General features: G+C 58.0%; 1 protein-coding gene across 4 annotated transcripts in view; it reads left to right on the top strand.

The window, feature by feature from the left end:
* The window catches only part of PHACTR3 (phosphatase and actin regulator 3), a 214,339-nt gene extending 190,685 nt beyond the window's left edge, over positions 1–23,654 (top strand). For all 4 annotated transcript variants that reach the window (XM_027046482.2, XM_027046485.2, XM_027046480.2 and 1 more), the window contains 5 exons: positions 12,875–12,930; positions 16,945–17,006; positions 18,005–18,145; positions 20,346–20,422; positions 23,076–23,654. In XM_027046482.2, the coding sequence (XP_026902283.1) occupies positions 12,875–12,930; positions 16,945–17,006; positions 18,005–18,145; positions 20,346–20,422; positions 23,076–23,091 (352 nt within the window). In that variant the 3' untranslated portion in view covers positions 23,092–23,654. The remainder of the gene's footprint in view (positions 1–12,874; positions 12,931–16,944; positions 17,007–18,004; positions 18,146–20,345; positions 20,423–23,075) is intronic.

The following is a 23,654-nucleotide window of genomic DNA, read 5'->3' as shown; positions in this document are numbered from 1 at the left end:
TCAGCGGTCCCTGCAGGCGGGGCCCAGGCTCCCTTGTTTGGACCACGGTGTGGTGAGCCCATGGCCTTGAGTCAGCCCCGGGGCCAGCTGCTTGTTGTTTTCCTGGGTTGCCTGGGAATCTGTCAAGGAAAATACAGCAGGTTTTGTAAGCAAATGCAAAACGACGCCCACCCTCCCCTCAGGATGAATAAAACACGAATCCCAAACCAGGAGAGCAGGTGGTCTGGTGGTTGAAAGGTCCCCTGGCTGGGACTTGCAGACTGAGCACAGGCGAATCACACTACTGGTCTGCGCCTGTGAAATGGGTGTGTAAGGCATTCACGGAGACTGCAAAACTCTGCCCTGCTTTGCCTAGAATCGGGTGGCTTGTAACATTCATTAACTTGTGCTACGTGCCGCGGACTGTGCTTTGCCTGTATTCACTGAAGCCCAAGACATAAGTACTTTGTCAGTTGTATTTTATGGCTAAGGGAATGGTGGCTCAGAGAGGGTAGGGAGATGTTCAGAGTAACACGAGTAGGATGCCGTGGAGCTAAGATCTGACCCAGGCAGGCTGGCTCTGAACACCGGGCCTGGAGGCTCTCTGCTTCGTGGAATAATTGCAGACCATCAGGTCTGTCATGCTTGTTCCACGGTCTATTGTTCCACTGGCAACAGACCCAGCAGGAGACCAATTAAGGGATTTATTGCAGGTGCTCAGTTATGCTCACACTGGCATTTATCCTCTGTGGTCTAAGATGGCTGCAGGAGCACCGGACATCATATTTAAGTCCCAGAGGTACACATATCCAAGCTGAAAAGGCTCCCAGAGGCTCCTCAGCACACCTTTAAAGGTTGGAACCCCTCCATGTGGTGATGTTGAGCTGAAAAAGAGGTTGTCTTCAGCAGAATCCGCTTTGTGATGCTTCATGAGAAGGGAGAATGGAGATTGGGCAGGAAACTAGCAGCCTGTGCTCCTGTGGTGTTCAAGTTAATTTTGTTGTGTGGACAGACCGAAGAGAGAGGGGGAAGGAACGAGCAAACAAACGGACGAGTGAATGAAAACAGTCTGCCTTAGGGACCAGCGGTTTCCAATGCGGTCTGGTCCAAGGAGTCTGCGTGGAGCCCCTGGGCTCAGGAGATTGACATCTGTTAGTTTATCGGCGCCCCGCGCACAGTCCAGCACTGGGCTGAGGCGATCTGGGGGGCTGGCGGGAAGCTGGGGTGACATGGACAGATACTGTTGTCCTTCCCCAGGGAGACCCCCTCCCCCGACATCTCAACTCAAGGACAGACGCTTCCTGAGCGACCTCTGTGTGCCGCCCTCTGCGCTGAGCGCTGGGGACCGAGGAAGGGTGGAGGCACTGCCTTTGGGACGAGGGACAGCGGGGGAGGGAGGTGAGCCGAGCCAGTGTGTGACAGCTGCAGGGACACAGCATGTGGTTGTGGGACACAGGAAGTGCCCCTCGCAGGCCAGGTGCAGGGGCGCCGCTGTGCGGGTCCTCCTGTGTCCCCCTCCCCTGCCCTGCGGTTACCAGCTTCCCCCGCTCTGGGCTGCGAGGGCCAGCCGCTCCACGCGGTCGTGACGAAGTTCCGTGTCCCGTAGAAGCCATCTGGCGTGTAGGGTGGTAGCTTCCCATCAAGGACGGCTTCGAGTGGAGCTCTCGTTTCAGTCCGCCTTGGTGTTCTGGTCTCGGGGATGGGCCTGTTTCCTGTGGCCCCGCTGGGCCCGTGCCCTGTGCCAGCCCCGCCTTCAGCCCCCAGGCCCACGAAGGAGACTGGACAGAGAGAGATGCGATGAACCAAAAAGCCGCTTAGAAGAAGAAAGGGACCGACACGATCTGGTGTTGCTCCAAGTGCTTTACTGTCCCCTGAGTCACACAGGGGCACACTTACTTGGCCATCTTTCTGAGGCGGAGTTGAGAACGTTCCACTGAGGAAGGACCGACATTGGAGTTCTTCTGTGACACAAGCGTGGGGCGCACCTTGTACGATTTCTAGAGTCGATTTCCCAGAGGAGCGCTGAGGATTCAGAGGTGCTTGGAAGGATCTGAGTGCAGGATCCTTCCTGAGTGTTTGATTCCGTCCCCATCTTCGCACTCTCTCCCACGCTAGCCAACAGCAGGATTTTTAGCATCCCGCCTTTGCTGACTCCAAGCGTTCAACCCCGTTCTCCTGGAAATAACATTTTCCTTTTACACCCGTAGTAAGTCATTTAATCAATGTGCATAACATTTGATTAAATTACCTAATTATAAAACTAAGTACACCTGGCACATAGGTTTGGGGACAGAGGAGCCAGTTTCTGACGGGCACAGAGCTCGCTGTTGAGGACAGACGGCGATGGGCAGGGGCTACGGACTGAGTGTGGTCATCGGGTCCTGGTTTTCCAGGATGGGGACAGTGATTCACCCGGAGTCGGGGAGTGGGGATACTGGACAGAGCCTCCCCCGTAGTACTGTCATCCTCATATAGACAAGGACCCAGCAGGATCTGGGATTTATTGCAATAAAGGGATTTATTGCAATCCCTTATCTGCAATACGGGATTTATTGCAGGTGCGGGCGTTGGCGAGGCAGGTCTGGAATCTGTGACACGGCTGTTGGGAAGGGCCGGAACCCTCAGGCATAGGCAGAGGCCGCTCTCTACAGGCAGAATTGCTTCTTCACCAGACAGTCTGAGCCCAGCTCCTAAAACCTTTCAACTGATTGGGCCAGGCCCACCCAGAGCGCCTAGGACAGTCTCCCTTACGTAAAGTCACCTGACAGTGGACATCATTCGCATCTCCTAAGTACCTCCACCGCAGCACCTGGATGAGTGAACGAACACCTGGGCCTGTCACCCTGTCAGATGGACACCTCTGACTGTCACAGAGCCAAAGGCAGTGAGACGTTGGTGAGCAGGTGGGAGGTCGCGCAGCTGATCAGTGGAGAAGTTAGAATCCCAGCCGGGGCCGGGGCCGGGTCTGGAACCCAGATTCTTCAACCACAACGCGATTTTGTGTTTTTTGCATCCGCTTTTCTGTCCGTTCTTTCCGGAGTCCGGCTGGGCGACCCTTCCAAGAAAGGCCAGGGTAGACGCGGCCCCTACTTTCCCATGTCTGCACAGGGTTGTTGCCGGCCGGCCGCTCTCTTTGTCCAGGCCCTAAATGGGCATAAAGGCTCTCCCTGCATTTGGCTCTAATGCGTCTGTGCCCCTAAGGGCACTTCTGAACACATCAGCCTTGAACTGGGACCGTTGGGTCAAAGCATACGGGCATTTATAATCTTGGCAGACGGCACCGATGGTCCCACCAGTGGGGGGCGACTCTTCGTCTACGCTCCGGCCAACACCGAATTTCCTCCCTTTTGGCTCTCCGCCCTTCTGCGGTAACCCAGCGACTGGTGGTCCCTCGGTGGTACTGCAGCAGGATGTGGGTGAGGGATGATGGTTTTCCCCACAGCCCAGTGCCCCCCCGGGAGGCTTAGGGTGTCCCGGGACCCCTGGCTGAGTGGCTGGCACTGTGCCGGGTGCTGGGGATGTGGCAGCAGCCGCAGGAAACAAGGGGGAGGGAAGAGGCCAGATGGACGAAGCACCCCCCCCCCCCCCGCCTCCCCCGGGAGTCTCGGGTCCCTAAAAGGCCACTCCGCGCGTTGTCCTGGGTTTGCGCACACGGCCTCCGTATCCCCAGCGTGTGCGGCAGGTGGGGGAGCTGTGGGCGTGTCCTTTACAGGCTTGGCCAGTAGCTGACCCCGGGCCACCCCGCTGCTGTGTCAGAACCGGGCCTCAGGCTCCTGTCTCCTGGTATAGGAGACAGCCATGGACGGGCCCAGTTCTCGGCACAGACAGTGAGGGATAGAACCAATGTGGGCTGACTGCGAGGATAAAGGGGGCTCAAGTTTGGGGGGCTGCTCTTCCCCAACGTGGAAGGCCCCTCCTCAGAGCCTGCAGCCTGTCCCTGCTCTTTCTGTGGCCTGGTCTTAGGGTCATCCCCGAGAGAGGCCTCCCCGCCCCCCCTCAGGCAGGCCCACAAGGCCCTGGGGTTCTGCTGCCCCAACAGCACCGCCGCGGGGCTCCCCAGCGCGGGCCTGCGTGTGGCAGTAGGAGTCCCCGCTGAACAGCGGTGGAGACGCGCCGGGGGGGGGGGGGGGGGGGGGTAGGGGGCAATCCCGTCCCAGGCGGGGACACAGCGTGGCTTGCTGACTGGAGGCTGGTGCAGCAGCGGGATCGGCGTTCCCGGGAAGGAGCGCGGGGAACAGCCCGGCGGCCCGTGGGCGTGGGGATGTCGGCTGTGCGGCTGTGCTCCTGTCCCTTGGAAGGAATCCGCTCTCCGTTCCCACCTGACGCCCGGGTGACTTCAGTCATTCGTCAGGACCTCAGCCGTGGGTGTAGTGGGGGTTTGGGGCTCGGGCACAGCTGGAGCAGCTGCTTCTGACCCCTGCCCCCCCTCCCCCGCCCAGCCGGGCGTCCCTTTGCCGGTCCGGTTCCCTGCAGCCCGAGAGCAGTGCGGGGACAGTTCAGCGGCCGCCACAGCCCTGGGCCTGCTGTGTGCCGGGCGCCGGGCACCAGGCAGTGGCCCCGGGGGGCGGGTGTCACCATCCTCCTATTTTGGGGGGAGGTGAAGGCCTGGGCACCTGCCCGTGTCACATAGTGGCCAGGTGGCAGCTCGGGACTGAAGGTCTGGAATGACTTTTGGGCCGAGATGCGTGCCCTTCACCTTGATAGCAGATGCCGCATCCCGAGAACACTTCTCTAGGCAGGACTGAGTCAACTCGGATGTACCGTCAGGGGCTGGGAGTCTTGGAAGGGAAGCGGGGACGCTGGGGTGAGCCCTGGCGAAGGCAGGGACGTCCCCACCTGGCAGAAGGTGCCCGAGGTGTGCAAGTCCTAGACCTAAGGTGACACGGGGCACGGGGGGGCCATCGCAGGTGAGGGCAAGCTGGGCCGGGCCGAGAAGTGCAGGATAAGCCCAGTGTGCGGCTGGGGCCCTGACATGAAGCCACAGGGCAGGTGAGGAAAGGGAGGCCCGGGCACAAGGGACTGAGCAGGTCGCACCGTGAGACACGAGGGCTCAGGCTCTGAGCCCCAGCAGTGCCCCTTTCCGGATGCTCCTTCCCGGTGCTCCTTGCTCTGCAGGAAAGGAGCTGCTGACTCGGTGAATCAGGCAGGCACACAGTGTGAGGGACGGCTTGGTGCCATGGAACACGGTTTCGGAGGCTCCCCTGGCTTCTCGTTAGCAGTTTCATGAGGACCTCGGTTTGGGGGTTCTGTGGTTTAGAAAAACCCTTGCTAGAAAGCAAGGGGTACTCAGAAATGGGTGACAGCGTCTAGGGCCAGGGAGGGGCTGGGGAGTCCCGGGCCTCGGGGACGGGCAGGGCTGTGGCAGCCAAGTCTCCACGTCTGCCCAAGGGCCCGGTCGGCGGCTGGCCTCGAGGGGAGGCTGCAGGTGAAAAGACCTATAGGGCGCGGTGATGGTGACACTATGGTCGGGGGTCAGGGTGACCTGGAGTTTGCGACTCTTGTGACTCAGTTTCCCTGGCAGATCCTGTGGCTCAGTTTCCCTGCAGATGAGAGGTGGTGAGGTGAGCACAGGTCGCTGAGTCGGGGTTCCCGGGCACCGGCTGGGCACTATGACCGGACCCTCGCACGAATCCCCCACCAGCAGCTGGCCGGGTGACCTGTGCACAGAACCACCTGGAGCACGGCCTGGGGGTGGGCACGCAGGCGGCACGTGTACCCTCACCAGCCTCCCTCCCGGCCGCCGCCGAGTGGGCTCTGGTCCCCATCGTGACTCCTTCTTCTGGGGCCCTGGGCTCGGGGTCTGGGCAGGACTGCTGACCGGTCCGGAAGGAGGAGAGGCCTGGTGGCCACAGCTTTGGTCCCTCCAGGAGACGGTGGCCGTTTTCCTGGAGTCGCCCGGGCGGGGAGGCTCAGAGCCTGCGAGCACTCACGCCAGCCAGCCCAGCCCCTCGCCCACCAGGACCCCCAGTGCCCAGTGTCTGGAAGAAGAGGCCGTGTTGTCAGCTACTGAGATGCTGCTTGTCCCCGGCCTGGGACCAGAAGGTGCCCCTGCTCTGCTGGCTGGGGCCTGGGGTCCACGTCCTGCCGTGTCTGGCCCCGTGGACGGGCAGCCTGGTCTTCAGCTGGATCCTCCTTCCCGCGGGGCCACGGAGTCTGTGACTGGCACACGGCAGGCCAGCTGGGGGGTGGCTGCAGCCTGTTTATCGTGTGACCTTTTATTGTTTAAAAGTGGAACGTCGTGATGCCGTCCGAGGGGGGCTTTATGCACAGAAGAGCTCAGCCCTCACCCTGTGCTCCGCAACCCCGTTTCCTTCTGGTCCCTGAGTTTTAGCACAAAGCACGCGTCACCTGGTTCCTCTCCCCTTCCCAAGGTGTCGGGAGCTCGCCTCTGCGTGCCCCTAGTTGAGAGGGTCCCCCGGAGGGCAACCGTGGAGAAACGGGTGTCAAATGGCAGACCCACGGCCACAGCGATGCTCCCGTGTCCAATCCCAGGTCCTCCGGAATCGAGCTGGCGTGTGGAGAGGCCCGTCCGTGCGGAGTAGCTCCTGGGCGGCTAGATGCTCCCACGGGCTGCTCGCCAGGTGGCCCGTCCACTCCTGGCCTCAGCTCAGGTCTGCACCTGCTGTCTGGGCCTCCGAGCTGAGAAGTCACCCTCCCCCCAGGTGCGTCTAGGAGGCAGGAAGGGCGTCCTCGGGACAGGGAGCGGGTGGTGGTACCCAGGGCCCAGCTCGCTCTGGAGCCGGGCCCTGCAGGCAGGGTGAACGGACAGCCCAGGAGATGGGGGTGAGGCCACGGGGAGGTGAGCTGTGGGGACTACCAGCCACCGGGGTGCCCGCTCTGCCTGGGGGTGGGGGGCACGCATCCAAGTAGCCGATTCCTGTGCATTTTCAAGGAAAGCCAGAAAATGGATTTTTAAAAGTGAAACGTCCAGTCGATTAATGTCACTTCATGTTCTCATTTTTTTAAAAGTATCGTGTGAGCCCGAAATGCAGCTGCTTGCTGTATTTGGACATGAAGCACTGATGGGCCTGGGGGCCAGGCCGTCCCCCCACCCCGACAGGGTCAGGCAGAGGAGTGCCTGCCCACCTCGGGCCCGCCTGGGCTCCAGGGCTCCCTGCCTCCGGCCGGGTGCTGGAGGAGGCTCCGGGCCGGTCCGGCTGCAGGCAGAGGTGGGAGGAGGTGCCCCGGGGTGGGGGGTGGGCAGGGCCAGCGTCACGGCCAGCCACGGCCCGCCACGGCCCGTGTCCGAGCCGTGCCTCCCGTGTATGAGGGTAGGCAAGGCGGGACGGTGTTGCGGTCACGCCCTGAACCTCAGCGGCCTCGCCCAGCACGGTGTATGTCTCGCACACACGGCCCACCGTGGTCAGGGCGAGCCTCCGGGCAGTTGTCCTCTCACCGAGGCTGGCCCATGCGGCTCAGTTGGAGGCTCCACCGCCTGGGGCGAGGCCCAGGTTGCCGTGGAGGGGAAGGGAGCCTATGGAAGGTCCCGCGGCTTTTCTAGGGCTCAGCCCAGACACAGCCTCTGTCCTGCTCCCGGTCACTGCTCCGGACCGGCCATGCAGCCCTGCCTGGCTGCAGGGGGCTGGCGAATGCAGGGAGACCCCAGACCCTGGAGAGCAGTGGACATGTCCACGCTGCTGGCCCAGGTCGGCTTCCGGAGCCCACGGTCACGGGGCAGTGGGATGGGGCGGGGGCCGTGTGATGGGGTACCAGGAATCCGACGGAGGAGGGGGTAAGTGAGTGTCTGATGGAGGCGACTGAGCGAGTGATGGAGGGAGGCCTTGAGTGTCTGATGGCGGGAGGCCTGTGTGAGTGTCTGACGGAGGAAGGAGTGAGTGTCTGACAGGAGGCTGAGTGATGGAAGGAAGTCTGTGTGAGTGTCTGATGGGGGAGGGAGGGAGGGAGTGTTTGATGGAGGAGGGGCTGAGTGTCTGATGGAGGGAGGCGTGAGTGAGTGTCTGATGGAGGAAGGAGCGAGTGAGTGTCTGATGGGGGAGGGATTGAGTGTCTGATGGAGGAAGGAGTCAGTGAGGGTCCGACAGGAGACTGAGTGAGGGAAGGAGGTCTGTGTGAGTGTCTGATGGGGGAGGGATTGAGTGTCTGATGGCAGGAGCCCTGTGTGAGTGTCTGATGGAGGGAGGTGTGAGTGAGTGTCTGATGGAGGGAGGCGTGAGTGAGTGTCTGATGGAGGAAGGAGCGAGTGAGTGTCCGACTGGAGACTGAGGGAAGGAAGTCTGTGTGAGTGTCTGATGGGGGAGGGATTGAGTGTCTGATGGAGGAAGGAGTGAGTGAGGGTCTGACAGGAGACTGAGTGATGGAAGGAGGTCTGTGTGAGTGTCTGATGGGGGAGGGAGGGAGTGTCTGATGGAGGGAGGCCTGTGTGAGTGTCTGATGGAGGAAGGTGTGAGTGAGCGTCTGATGGAGGAGGGAGTGAGTGAGGGTCCGACAGACTGAGTGAGGGAAGGAGGTCTGTGTGAGTGATGTGTGTGATGGGGGAGGGAGGGGTAAGTGTCTGAGGGAGAGAGGTCTGTGAGTATGTGATGGAGCGAGTGAGCGTCTGGTGGAGGAAGGAGTCAGTGAGTGTCTGATGGACGAGTGTTTCCTGGGGACCCTGGCCGGCATGGAGGCTGCTGGCAGGACAGAGATTGCAGCTCCTTGGCTGAGGCCGGGAGGGACCAGGTGAACTATACGGATGCCAGTAATAACAACACACCCCGTGTGTGTGCCAGCCCCTTGCCTTCTGCGTTCTCACCCCTCAGTACCCCGTGGGTCACAGGGGCAGGTGGGGCCGGGGACAGGAGGCTCAGGCGGGAGAGGGCGTTAGCAGGTGGCAGAACTGAGGCTCCCCTTGAGACTCGATGCCGGTTCTGGGGGGATGGAAACAGGACCGCCTTCCGCAGAGCCTGAGGAGCGGGGACAGTGCTGCTGCGTCCTTGATTCTCGTACGACCCACACGGGCGTCGCGGTCGGCCAGCTGCCCGCGTCCGCTCCCCGCCACGCACCCATCCTCTCCGCCTGTCGTCTGCTCGGCGGTCTCGTCCCTGCTCCGCCGTTTGCCGTGTTCTCGGCACAGGGTCCGGTGCGGAGCAGAAGTTCACGGATCCATTCAGCGGACGGGCAGGCGGGCCCTGGGGACCAGGAGCACGAGCTGGTGCCGGGGGAGTGGGGGGCCCCCGAGGACGCAGACCCACAGGTGCGCACAGCTCCCCCGGGCGCCCCGCCCCTGGCCGGGTGCTCCGTTCAAGTCCCCAAGGCCCGTCCAGCACATCCCTGGGCCTGGCCCAGCACTGGCATCCGCACCTCTCCTGTGTGCCCAGGTGGGGACCAGGCGGGGAGACGGGCGGGAGCCTCTCTCTACCCCGGGGTTTCTTTTCCTGGTGCTGCCCCACGCCCCAGCTTAGTGGGAGGAGTCTCCCCACACCCCAGCTTTCTCAGCGGGAAGAGTCAGAAATAGACCGTGGCTTCCCCAGTGGCCCCTGCGCACCACTCCTCCCGGCCGGGCTGTGTTTCTGGATCAGGAGAGGGAGCAGCCTCCAGGAGGACCTGGGGAAACCCTTCGGGAGCTGGACCCCACCGCACCCCTCCCCGAGGCCTCGGCCCCCCCCACCCAGGGCTGGATCTGCCGGTCCTCCAAGAGCCCCTCGCGGCTGAGGCTCCCGAGTGAAGGTGGTCCGGCCTCATCCCGCCCCCCACCCCCCCCAGGCTCTGCCGGAGCACGCCTCAGAGGGAGAGGGGTCTCCGTGCGCTCCTTTGCCCCTCGGTCTCGCTGCTTTCGCCCACCTGTGCCGGGCCCCGGGGTCTACGTGGGCCGTCAGACCTGATCACGTTTGCCTCTCTGAGCCTTCGTGGTCGTCTCTGCCAAGTGGGCATAGTCCGGCCTCCTGCCGTCGGATGGCACGTGGGACTGTTGTCGCTGCTGGACAGCGGAAGCCCCATCCTGCCCAGGCAGGAAGTGGACGGAATGGTGAGGCTTATGTATTTAGTCTAACGGGTGTTAGACTAAATAACTTGGAGTAGCACCGCCCCTCCTCCAGGGCCAACATCTTCCGCACGTCTTGAACGTTTTACGGGGCCCTCGGCCACGTGTGGGTCCACGGCACCTGCCCTGAGCGTCTGAAGGGGGTCCTGGCCCCGGGAAGGCCTGCGTCTCCTGGTGGTTGGTTCCGCCCTGTCCTTTCTCGGACAGCAAACCGGCGGGGTCCAGAGAGTGCTTCTGAAGCCTGATCCAGTCTTGCATCCCTTCACCCCCGCCCCACCCCCGCCTGCCTCAAACCGCCTTCTCGGACTCCTCACCGCAGACGCCAGGCTGTGCCCCACAGAGGCTCACACGCCTCCACTCAGTCTAAAGGGCACTTGCCGAATTCCTCCCGATCTCAGGACGTTTGCACCTGCTCTTTCCTCCCCTCCTCCCTTAGCAATCCCCACTTACACTTTGGCTCTCATCTCAGGGGTCACCTTCCAGGGAGACGGCCCTGCCCAGATCAGCCCGCCTACACTCGGCTTTCATACCACTCTCGGTTCTTCCTCCTAGTACTGTGTGATGGCAGAGGGTCTGTCCCCCGAGGGAGCCCTGCAGGCCCCGGGGGCAGGGCTGGGTCTCACTTCTCACCAGGGGCCAGGCATGTTATGAGTGTGCACAGAACATCTGATGAAGGCAGAAGTTCACAGTCTCGTGAAGAGGGATCCCGGGTGCCCGCTGGCCTTCCTGGGTACAGCTGGGTCTGGATTGGAACTCTGGACACGCAGTGCTGCCCCCAGGGGCACCTGTCCTCGGTGATTGGGCTCCTGCCTCCTGGAAAGACCCACACAGGGAAGGGGCTGGGGTCCTCTGCTCCAGCCCTGGGCTGACTCTGCGGGGGAGGGTCGGTTAGTGCCCACGACTGTACCCGCGGACTTGTGTCCACCCAGAGGGCTGTCCCCTGCTCGCTGAGAGGTACCCGGGGGCCAGCTGTGTGCTCAGCCTGGTGACCTCTGGGAGGAGCCCTGCAGTGTGTGGTAGGACCTGACCTGCCTCACCCCTCAGGCCAATGGCTTAGATTTCGGTGACGAGCTGCCCACCCTTTTTAGAGAACTAGGAATCGGATGAAATGCCTTTCCGGGAACTCATTCCATGACTGAGGACTCACAGGCTGGGTTTTCGTGAGAGATTACTATGTACCAAGCAGGCATTTAACACACACTCGGTGCATTGGCTCATTCTGTTCTCACACCTCCGGGAAAGTCTGTTTTGGTTGTCATTTTGGAAGAGCGGACGGTCCTCCAGCAAGAAAAGGCTCGGGGGGTGGGGGGACGTTGCCAGTGTAGATCTGAGATACTTTTCAGGTTTGAGGAAATCTTCAGCCTCAGCGCTCAGGTGTCCCTGCGGGCATCCTGGCTAAGCAGCCGGCGGTCACTAGGCACCAGGCTCTGCCCCCTGTAGATTCTCCATGGCTCTGCCAAAAGTTTCCTCTTCCACGAAGCCTGCCATGATCACTTCCCCCCCTCCCTCCCCACCGTCTTCAAGCCCAGTGTGTGAGCAGTTAGGGGACACTGAGGCTGGAGGGTGTGATCTTCCCAGGGCCGGCACCTCTTCAGGTGAGCCTCGGAGGAGATGGGGCTCCCCAAACTCCTCCTCCCCCTGCCTGGTCACTCATTTGTCACAGCCCCTTTTTATTTGCTCCGGGGCACTAGCGCTCTCTGCAACGGTTTTTGTTCTTTTTTTTTTTTTTTTTTTTTTTTTTTACTGTTCGTCTGCCTTCCCCGTTTAGACTGTGAGATTTCCAGGACAGGGGAGGCTTGTTTGCCACTGTGTCTGGCGGCTGGAACTGCCTGGCACAGAGCAGATGCTCCACAGTCCTTTGCTGACCAACGAATGGCATTTGGGAGGTTTCGGGGGGACGGTGAGGGAGCCCCGCCTGAGAGCCAGGTTTCCCTTCCCCGGGGCAGATGGGGAGCTGTTGGGGGGGAGGGGCGGGTCCGGTCCCCACCAGACATCAGGACAAGATGTCAAAGCGGCCGCCCCCGGAAGGGCGCACACAAAGCCCGCGCCTGTGGTGTTCCCAGGAGGCGGGAGCAGCTGAGCCCTGGGGACGCCCTCGGCTTTGTGCCGGGACAGGGAGTGTGAATAGGAGACCGATATTTCTGGAGGCAGCATCCTCTCTGGGGCAAAGTATCGTGGCCCCAGATTCTGGGCGCTCGCAGGCTCAGCCCTGTCGTCGCCCTGGGGTGGCGCGAGGGTCCGGAAGCGGGGCGGCTCCTGGCTGGGACCCAAGCACAGCGTCGCCGGAGTTACAGAGAGAACTGGAGCTTGGCGCTCATTCCGGCCAATTATGACTCCCGCTCCTGACAAGCCTTTTATTTGCCGTATGTATTTGGTTTTCGCCGTACCGCCGACCCCTTCGACGCGAATCCCCCTGAAAGGCCGGTTCTGCGCCCCGCGGGTGGGGACGGCTGGGCAGGGGGAGGCCGCCGGGGGGCCTCCGGGGGGGGGGGGTGCCCCTCCCCGGGCTGCGGCTGGCTCCGCACGGCTCAGGAGGCGGCGCTCGCTGTCACTCCCCCTGCGCGGGCTGCTGGCGAGGCTGCTTGGGGCCGAAGCAGGTGCCACCGCTGCTCGGCTGGGCAGGAGGGGCCTCCTCCCTTCGGGGGGAGCGTCCCGCCGGCCGGCAGCGCTCTCAGGTCCCAAGGTGGCACGGGGGGTCGGCCCCGGAGCTCGGGGACAGCCGGTGACCCCCCTCCTGTGCGGGGATCCGACTCCAGCGCCAGCGAGAGGCCGCTGCCGGAGGACCCCTCCCTCCCTCCAGCTTTTGGGTTCACCATCTTCGGGGGCGCGCCGGCCACCCCTGCCCCCGGCAGAGCCCGGGAGGAATCTGCAGCCGGCCACCATGGTGCAAAATGTAATTGTAGTGTTTTTCCGCAGACGGCTGAGCCAAAGACCTGCCGTGGAGGAACTGGAGAGAAGAAATATCTTGAAACGTGAGTAGCTGTGACCCCTGGCTCCTCTTGGGGGCGAGTCCGTGGCAGGTGCACCCAGCTCTGCAGGCTGTCGCTCCCCGTGGCCCTGTGAGGTCCCACCGGGCTGCGAAAGGAAACCCTAGAGGAAAGTTGATTTGCTCGGAAACATCTCCTTTTAAAATTAAGAGGAAAAAAAAAAAAAAAGGCTTGCCTCCCAGCATAATTAAAGCTATTCCTGTTTTCAGGGTTATTTAATTAGCCCTGTAGATCTCAGGGAAATGGCTCGATCATCTCTTTGCGTTGTGGGTTTCAAGCAGGTCTCCCTGGCACTTTGGGGTGGGAGTTCTGACGGCCGCAGAGGTCACGGGCAGGGTGTGGACAGTGTCAGAAAGTGTAGGGAGGGGGACGTGGCACCAGGGCGAGACAGGAGGGGAAAGGAAGCCCACACCTCCGAGGAGCGCAGTCATGGGAAACCTGCCCTGGGGGTCACAACTCTGTCTCGGGGATCCCCTGCCCCCCCCTCCCCGGCTCCACCCGCGTGCGGGGTCCCCAGGTGTGTGATCACCGGTGTCCACCAACTGCCTCGGCAGCAGAGGGAATGCTGTTCAGGCTCCTTAGAGTCCACGGTGGTTCTGGGCAGTCAAACCCCTTCGGAAGTGTTTCTCAGATAGCGTTTCTCAGATAGTTCACTGGTCCACAGACTTTAGTTTTCAAAACATTTTCTGCAAAAAAGTGTCTTCTTAGGGCCTGGATTCCTTAAAGTACTTTCATTGTTTTTCGTCTTGACGTGATGCACACTACAGATATCCTCTGAGTTTGGTTTTTTATTCTGCGAACATCTCGTCACAAAGTTAGGGCAGTGCCCACGCTGACTCTGTGCCAGGAGACGGGCGGTGGACCCTCCTGACGGTCTGGGCTCCGAGTCCCTGCTGATCCCTGTCTCCTGTCCCCGCCTGGGCACCTTCACCTGCCAGGGGGTCCCCTCCTTCATAGACGGTTGGAAATATTTCACCCTATGCCGAGGGATTGCACGTTTCTGTTGTCAAATTTAAGATAGGGGACCTAGTCTTCTGTGTTGTATCGACTTGGTCACGTCTGGGGATTTAAAGAACTTGTCATTGATTACCTGCCTAATCACACAGACAGATGAGAAAGTCAAGCTATTTAAGTTATCACGTATTTGAATTTTTTAAAAAGTTTATTTATATTGAGAGGGCGGGGGAGGGTCAGAGAGAGAGAATCCCAAGCAGGCTCTATGCCGTCGGCCCAAGGCCTGATGCAGGGCTCGATCCCACAAACCACGATCATGACCTGAGCTGAAATCAAGAGTCAGATGTTTAACTGACTGAGCCACCCAGGTGCCCACCCCGCCCCCCAAGTATCTGGTTTGTTAAAAATCCCATCACTTACTTATAAGGCTGCTAAGTCACAGGTGTCCTTAAAGCAGGTCGGAGCTGGTGGGCAAGGTGTGGACTCCGCTGAGCCGCCCTGGGAGGGGTCTGCTGCCACCACAGGGGGCGGGGGGCGGGGCGCGGGGCTTCCCAGTGAGCTGAGGGGGCTCTGCCTCCGTGTGGACCTCTCCCCTGCTGCTGGGGACACCAGGTCCTCTGGCCAGTAAGCACCTCGGATTGTAGCAGTCTTCACAATGAAACGTCAGAGCCTTAAAAACAGAACCGGTGCTTGAATAGAGGGGGTGAGTGGCTACGTGGAACTTTCTGCACTCACCTTCTGTGAGAGGAAGGGAGAGATGGGTTTCCTCCGCCGTGGCCATGGCGATCCCTGCTTCGCCATCGAGCCGGCCACAGTTCGGAAGCTTTTCAAGGCCCCTGAGTGGGAGTATCTGCAGATGTCACTGCTAGTTCATGGCGGGTGTCGGCTTTGTTTTGTTCTGGGGAGCTGAGAATAGGGTAACCATATATGGTCCAGCACACAACATATAATCACAGGCCCCCGACACCGGCTCCAAACGTTCCTGCTACAGTGCATTTCCTACCTATAATCACTTCTTAGCATGTTGTCACGTCGGATCTGCTCCCCTCCCAAGCAGGGAGCTTGTGACTGACTGCGATCGGGTCTCAGGGACACTTAGAGCTCGGCCTGGGTTGTTATTCCTGGATGAGACATGGTGGCCCCTTTCCAGGTGAAGGCACCAAACCTGATACGCCCGCGTTAGGCCCCCCGCTGTGCCCGCCCGGTGCTCGGGGCTTGCTGCTGTTCCGCTTTACTCGTTACAACGGAGTCCTGTGGTTTGCACCGCTGTCCCATTTCCTTGGCAAAGAGGTAGAGCCGAAGGCTGCGTGGCTCCACGGGCCAGTTCTGGCCCCTGCCTTAGAAGCAGCAATGCATCTCTGATTATTTGTGGAAGACTCGAATGTGGCTGTCCAAGCCGCTGGCACTCTTTCCGGAACGTGTGGGTGTGGAGACCATGGTCATGGGTCCCTTGTTGTGTATAAGGCTCGGGGGGGCTTTCTGGGTCTCGGAACAAAAGGCCCACAAAGCCATCGCTAGGTGGAGCTCAGAGACAACCTGGGGGCTCGGGCTTTGAGGAAGGCCTTGTTGGGGTCAGTGCCCAGTAGAGCACCTGGCGCAGAGGGGACCCTGCTGGGGAGGGGACCCCGCCTTCCAAGACCAGCGCTCCAAAGCACCGTGACCTTGGTGATGACGTCACTGATGATGAAAAACAAAGGTCTGGTTTTCTGTCCCTGTCCCTGCACTGCTTGGGCTTTGCCCGTGGCCTGTTTTTCAAGAAATCTGAAAAATTCGCTTCACATCACCCCTTAAATCCCTCACGGTTGGCCTTGAATGGATACTTTCACGATTTTTTTCTTGACCGTATCATCAGCTTCCTGATGAGACCTTGCAACTGTGGTTTTCTTCTGGTTTATCACTTGGATTAAAAACCAAGAACATAACAGAGTTTCATTTCCTTTTCTAAAACATTCAAACAGGAGATAAATCTCCCTTTTGAAAAAGTTACTGAAATGTACAGTACATCCCGCACCCAGTCCCGCAAGTGCACACACATGCGGAATGTCTTAAGTAAAGGCAGGCGATGTGGGGTTGCGTCACCTGCGGGCAGCGGGCTCCCTCCCTTCCCCTCCCTCCCAGCAGCCGGGTTTCTAGGAGTGAGTGCTGGCAGGTGAGCGTCCCTTCCCAGAATGGGTCCCGAGGCTTTCTTTAGCAACAGAGAGTGCCAGAAATAGGACATCCATTATCTCGTATCCCAGGGCAAAGCCTGCATTTTACACCGCAGCTCCCAATTCTCTATTTTTAGCTCCCAGGTGTAGGTACGAGGACAGCTTGAATGTTAATAGTAACAACTCAGCAGCAGAGCCGAGCTCCGTGAGGCACGGAGGCTCCTTTAAAAGGCACGGCGTGTCAAGTGTGCTAAGCGTGCGCGTTTCTGCCACGGGGAGTCGGCTGGGTTCGTGCTATGTTTAGATTTGAAACACACCCTGGAAGTATAAATTCCAGGCAAGCCCGTGTTGCCCAGAGTCTGGAGAGGTTGTTCCTTGTCGGATGTTGGCTGGCGAAAAGTCCGCATACCTCGGGAGGAGGAGAAGAGAACAGGAAGCAGGGACAGTTCTGTTAGTATCCGTGTATAATATTCATAGATGATATACGTGAGTAGAGCTGTTGTGCACACTCACTTGTCCTACGAAAACTGTGCGTGCCGTCTACGTTCCTGGACGTAAAGAGATGAGATATGGAATGAGGGAAGAACTCCCTGTTTCTCCTGCAAATAAATGCACAGCCGAGGGGGGCCAGCGACCGATGACCCCAAGGAAGGGCGGGAGGGAGGCTGGGATGGGGGCAGAACAAGCCCCCGCGCACGCGTCTCTGTGTGGCAGTGAGACCACGGTCTGAGCCGTGGCTGGCAGAGTGGAGAGCCAGCTGTGACGTGGAAAAAAGTGTCCCCTGGGGGGCGTCCTTGACATCCGCCTCAGCCACAAGAAAGTGGAGGCCGTGAGCTCACTTCTCCACCAAAAAGAAGAAAGTCTAAACCCATTTTTTGTCTGTGTTAACCTTTCACAGAAAGGAACGATCAGACAGAGCAGGAAGAAAGAAGAGAAATCAAGCAGAGATTGACAAGAAAGGTACTGTGATTTAAGCGCCTTTTACGCCCTGAATCTCGAGGGACAGGCGTGCTGGAGCAGAGCCGCCTGGGCGGTGCTGGGGTGGGTGAGGCGGGGCGTCCCCGAGTCACTGGACGACGTCTTCCTGGCCAGCAGCGGATTCACTCCCCAGTGCCCCTGCCGCCCCTGCTGTGACCCTCCGTGCCCGCGGGTGAGACCCTTACCGGGCACAGGAACAGCTCCGTGTGACGGGACGAGCCCGATGCCGTCACCCCTTATGTCCAGGGATAAGTTTTTAAAGGCGTTTTTCTTCATCCCCCTGGATCTCTACGCGGTGCCTGAGAAGCGCACCCCTGGGTGCCAGCGTTCGGTTCCCTGTGACGCTCTTCGGCACGTTCAGTTTGTCGAGAAGCTCCTGATGGCAGAAACTTCTTATTGGCGTCCGGGCTGTGTATCAGGGATGCACACGGCCAGGGTGAAGTTGGCCCCGGCCAGCTTGGGTAGTAGCTGCACAGTCCCATCTGGTTCGGGGTGCCGACCGTGTCTGAACTCGAGCGTCCTGGGGGCTCTCTGTGCTCCGTAGTGATGACGACGACGTCTTGACCCATGGGCTTCAGGTTCATCGAATATCCTTCCTGAGCTCGACTTGCGAGTCTGGGGTGGCAGCGTCCCCTCTGTCGGGGACTTTTTGTTAAGAGCTCCTCTGACGAGAGTGGAAGAGGCAGCTGCTGGAGTACAGCTTGCTCGCCATTCATTCACCGCCCTTTCGCTGAGGCTGCGCGGTGTACAGGGTGCAGCCGGGCTCCTGGGAGTGACCCCTCTGAGGGAAGGTGCTGGGGGGCTGCAATTTAAGAGCGTGTAATCTGAGCCTTCACGTGGGAGACTGTAGGCATTAGGCTCATTCTACCTCACAGTCGCAGAGTTTCCCGCTTCCCCATAGAAACGTGTTTGTTCGGAGCTTCCTGAGAAAGCTGGTCTGGCAGGTGATAATAGCTAACTGTGACGATCTTGTATTTCAGCTTAATCAGAGACCCACAGTTGACGAGCTCAGAGACCGAAAGATTCTGATACGGTTCAGTGACTATGTGGAGGTGGCGAAAGCTCAGGATTATGACAGACGGGCAGACAAGCCATGGACACGACTGTCAGCGGCCGACAAGGTACAGAGCAGACCTGTCTGCTGGTCGGGGTAGGGTGGGGTATGGCAGCACGTGATGAGGGCAGGCCACGACATGCCAGGCAGTTCGTGCCTGGACCGTGGTGTAGCGGGGTTCTCGCACAGAGAGTCCTGACACCCAGGCTCTTCCTTCCTGAGTTTATTCGTGCCGGCACCGCTCAGTTGGGTTCGTACCCGAAGAACTGAGCCCCGAACGCCACGTGACGTAGGGTTGTTTTTTTTAATGTTTATTTTTGAGAGAGAGAGAGAGAGACAAACAGAGACAGAGTGAGCAGATGAGGTGCAGAGAGAGAGGGAGACACAGAATCCTGAAGCAGGCTCCGGGCTCCAAGCTGTCAGCACAGAGCCCGACACGGGGCTCGAACTCGCGAACCGCGAGATCGTGACCTGAGCCGAAGTCGGATGCTTAACCCGCTGAGCCACCCAGGTGCCCCCATGTGGCGTAGTTTTTTTTATATATTTACTTCTTTGTCTCTCATATATGGTAACATACAAACATGCAGTGTGATTAAGTGGTCTCATGTTACAAGGTCGTGAGGGATGTTGTCACATACGTGAATAGCCAGGTTGCCCTGAGGTTTTTTTTTTTTCCTTAGAGAGGGGACCCTACCAAAGTGGATGCCACCAGGTCTGGAAATTAAGCCTGTGCTTTGACCCCCGTTGTTGGTCTCCCAAAGCCAATCTGGGGTCGCGGCTGTGTTTCCAACTAGGGGGCAATGTCTGCAGACATTTCTGGCTGTCACAAGTGACAGGTGCTACTGGAGTGTAGCGGGTGGAACGCCCCATAATGCACAGGATGGCCCCACAACAGGGAATTCTCCAATCCTGAATGTCAAGAGTATGGAAGTTGAGGAACTATGGTCTGGATGAACCAAAAGCAGGCAAGGCTGCAGGAAAAGAGGCAGGGGACAGAGGTTTAAACAGACTTAGCTGCAGTGAGACAGAGAGGGGTGGAGTCGGCCGAGGCCCTCAGGAAAACCCTGGCAGTGAAGACAGAGGAGGCTCTGGATGCGTCCAGGACTGGTCCGGTGTGAGGTCCCGGGAGCCTCCAGGGCAGTGTGACCTGGACGCTCTGGGTGCAGGACGAGAGCAAGGAAGCAGTGGGTCCCAGACACTAGGGGACAGAGCAGAGGGAATGAACGTTCACCCAACCCTCGCCCTGTCCTGGACTGAACCGGCCTGTCTGGCATTATTATTTCATTTAATCCTCAGAAAGTCCCCGTGAGAGATGTGTCATTATCACCCCTATGGAGGTGCTATCGGACAGATGATTTGGACGGGCTCAGAGGGTATGTTCCTGTCCATGGTCCCGTGCTGTGGATGGGCAGGACTGAAGCCTCATCCCCTCTGGCCGCTCATGATTTTACAGCTTTTAGGAAAAGCAAAATCATTTGCTCAGCCAGTGAGTTGGCCGAACGTGCTGATTGTTCCTTGTTCCCCGCGTGCGGACCGTGAATAAGTGAGGTGACATGTAAATGCACGCAGGTGTCGCATCCCCTTGGCCAGGCGCAGCCAGCCGGCAGGCGGACCGAGCCTTGGCTCCCTGGGCGAGGGGAGAAGCCAACACGTCTCTGGCAGCACCCGGGTTTGAGCGCGGGAGGAGTGCTCCCTGGGATCCCTGGCTCAGAGCCTCTCCCTGCCCCCAGCTGGCCCCTGAGGGTTTATGTGAGGGAGTGCACGGTCCCAGGGGCCAGGGGGAGGCTGGAAGAGCCCGAGGACCCGCCCTGAAACACTGCGATGCGCCCCCCCACCCGCGTGTAGCCACGATACTGTTTTTCACGTGACACCAAGCCTGACCTCATGCTGAAATTAGAGTGGCTTCTCAATGACCTAATTGCAGAATTCCAAATAAGTCCACCAAAAGCCCAACCTCCTTCATGAATTTGGTGTCCCTACTTCATGGAGTCCCTAAGCACGTGCCGGGGCCACCTGTCACATGTGGTGGGCGTTGTCTTCCTTCTCCGACACCGCAAATCAATTCACTGACCTCTTCCCGGACACCAGCATCAGGGCCGTGCACGTGCTAAGAGGCTGAATGCTGGGCCACAAGTGGTTTCTTTTTCTTTGTTTGAACTACATTACAAAACACCAGAACTCAACCAGGATTGCGAACTGTTGCTGAGCCGCAGCCAGGGTACTAATTTCCTATGTCAGCTTCTTCCTGTCCTGTGTTTACATTTCAGGCAGCCATTCGCAAAGAGCTCAATGAATACAAAAGTAACGAGATGGAGGTCCACGCATCAAGCAAGCATTTGACAAGGTCAGATTTCTAGATGTTCGTGTGGATTTCATGGTACTTACAACACGGTGTTCCTTTAGAAAGAAAAGATAAAACGCCACAGAGATCTGTGTCATTAGGCAAACGGATCCCGTATTTCTGCCGAGAGCTGCGCTGAACAGTGTGCCTCCTTCTTGGTCACGGCTCCTGTGGGCTTGGGGGAAGGTGGTGTGTAGAACGTGGGTCCTGGGTTTATTTAAGTAGTTAATGTACGGTTGGTTTTTTTTTTTTTTAACGTTCATTTATTTTTGCGAGAGACAGGGAGTGTGCGCACCAGTGAGTGAGCGAGCCATCCGGAGTGCGAGCAGGGGAGGGGCAGAGAGAGAGGGAGACACAGAATCTGAAGCAGGCTCCAAGCCCTGAGCTGTCAGCACAGAGCCCGACACGGGGCTCGAATCCACGAACCGCGAGATCATGACCTGAGCCCAAGTCGGACGCTCCACCAACTGAGCCACCCAGGCGCCCCATGTTTTTACCTTTAGTGCCTTCCTCCTTAAATTTATATTTTAGTTATGTTTTATAAGGTAAAAAAAAGAAAAGAAAAAAACTAAACTAAAACAGTAGGACTTTTTTTTTTTTTAATATTTATTTATTTTTGAGAGACAGAGAGAGAGACAGACAGAGCAGGAGCAGGGGAGGGGCAGAGAGAGGGAGACACAGAATCCAAAGCAGGCTCCAGGCTCTGAGCTATCAGCACAGAGCCAGAGAAGGGGCTCAACCCCATGAACTGTGAGATCATGACCTGAGCTGAAGTCAGAGGCTTAACTTACTGAGCCACCCAGGCGCCCCTTAAGTTTATTTATTTTGAGAGACAGAGAGAGAGAGAGAAAGCAGGGAGGGACAGAAAGAGGGAGACACAGAATCCGAAGCAGCCTCCAGGCTCCGAGCTGTCAGCACAGAGCCCGACGCAGGGCTAGAACCCACGAGCTGTGAGATCATGACCTGAGCCAAAGTCAGATGCTTAACCAGCTGAGCCCCCCAGGTGCCCAGGAGTTAATGTACCTTTAAGAAAAGCCTCAGAGTAATGTGAGTAATCTGCCAGCACATTAGCTCCGCCTCCTGTGAAGGCCAGACGTCCCCACTGTAGAACCGCACTCCGCACTCCTCGGTACTGACAGGAGGCCGTGAAGTCACTCCCAGGTACTTGTTCCTGGCTTGAATGTCTGCTCACATCTTTAACACGAGCTGATGCTTCCCCATCACTCACATATTTGAGCACCTGCCGTGTGCCAAGTGCATCTACAGGTGCTGAGAACGTAGCCCTGCATTAGCTAACGGAGGGAACCTCTGTTCCGGTGGGAATACACTGGCCTTCGTCCAGACCCAAGACTTTCCACTTCAAGGTGAATGCGCTCCGTGTTCGTGTTATCATAAGGGTGCCATGGGGTGGCCTCTGGGTGACGCAGTGGCCCTGGCTCACTGGCTGCATGTCCGTTGCGTGGCCACGAGTCGTAACGCCCGATGAAAGCCCTCCTGCTTAGCCCTGACGAGTGTGGCTGTGCGGCTACCAGCCTTCACCCGAGCCAGTTCCCGTGTCACTTCTCCGTTGGCCTCAAGGCGCTCCAGCCCCCGGTGCAAAGAGAATGGAAATCCGGGGTGTGGATACTTCCTCAAACTAAAATAGTGGGACTCCTTTCCTTTTCTGGTTGTCCCAAGGTGGCCCCCGCAGTTCTTTAAAACACTCGGTCTGTAAGGTCAGTGCGGCTGTGGAGCAGGGGCGGTGTGATGGAACCCTATCCCACAAGGCAGTTTTAGGACGAATATATTGAGGGAGGAAGTTGAGGCTGCAAAAGCAGGAGAAAAGGATACAAATACATAGTTTAAAAACCTTTAAGGTTTCCCTCCCCGCCGACTGGCATATGTTTGGCAGGAATAGATCGTCTTAGTTTTGATTATTCCAAACACTCAAAAATGTTTCGGAAATAAACCGTGCCCAGTAAAACCAAAGCTGTTTTTAGTGATCACCCTGTGTCGAAGAAAAAGGCTATCAATTATGACATGGTCTTACAGATGTTAACATTTAATACGTTTTCTCATTACACATGATTAAGGGTTGTTTACCAAAGAGATCGATTTTCTCTTGTAAGCCCTGAATGCCTCTCTTAGATGATGGGATTTTAAGAGTTAACCCCAAACCTGGACATCAGGAAACAGTGATAAGGTGGCATATACCACATGCTAGCACTTGGTATAAACTGTTAAAAGAACACCACCAGCCACATGAGATTTTCTTCAGTGTGTTCAATGTCACCGCAAGCACGTTACCAGCTCTACCGGAATAAAACCAAACCACAGCTGTACTAGGACTTCCAATAGTTTGTTTCATCCGTCATTTCATTACTTCTACCGATGTAGCAAAGCCTTGGCCTTTTCTGTGCACACCAAGGGCTTGGCAGGCAGCCCTTCAAACGGAGTTTTAGGAAGTCTTCGGAATTCGGCGTATAATTCCTTTGGGGGCCCAGCGTGGGCCTGGGAGCCGGGAGCCCTCTGGGCCCCCCGCTGCTTGACGCAGAGCACGTCCATCCTTGGGTCTTATATGGTGGATGTCTGAGCAGCTTTTAATAGTGGAAGGTTTTGGCCGTTTTCACTTAGAAGTGTACAGCCTTAAACTGTTTTGTCTTTTCGTAATTCCTAGATTCCACAGGCCATAGAGATTTTCTTCTGAGAAGAATTTTTGTTTAATTTTTGATACCAACACTGAACATTCGTCAGGGAACTTTCCTGAAGTTCGGCTCCAGACCCCCTGCTGTGTCAGCGCCAGGAGCAGGATCACGCGGGCAGGTGGTCTGGGCTGTGCTCACCTGTACGAGGAGAAACCAGGGGACGGCCTTCACTCTCTGGTGTCTGAGGGGTAGGAACTGTCGGACCAGTTAAGACCCAGAGTCGCTCTCCCAGAAGAAAACTGTCCTTTGCCTTTGAACCTTGTTTCGCAGCCCTGCGGTGAGACGGAGGGCGGGCGACGGGCAGGCGCCGGCACCCCTCCGGGCCCCCGACACGGGACGTGCGGCACAGTGACGTTCAGTATTCTGTTGGAAAGACATTTTTATTCTGATCACAGTTAATTTGAGAACTCTTTAAGTTCACGTTATACAAAATTATTTACTGTATTATACTTTTCTTTTTTTATATAATGTCTAACAAAAAAAATACAGCTGCAACATTTTGATTCCTGTTAATTTTGTTCTTTAATTAAATGACTACTTATTGCAGGCAA

Source organism: Acinonyx jubatus, chromosome A3, assembly GCF_027475565.1.
Source record: "Acinonyx jubatus isolate Ajub_Pintada_27869175 chromosome A3, VMU_Ajub_asm_v1.0, whole genome shotgun sequence".
Taxonomy (NCBI): domain Eukaryota; kingdom Metazoa; phylum Chordata; class Mammalia; order Carnivora; family Felidae; genus Acinonyx; species Acinonyx jubatus.
This window is presented reverse-complemented; position numbering and strand designations above follow the sequence as displayed.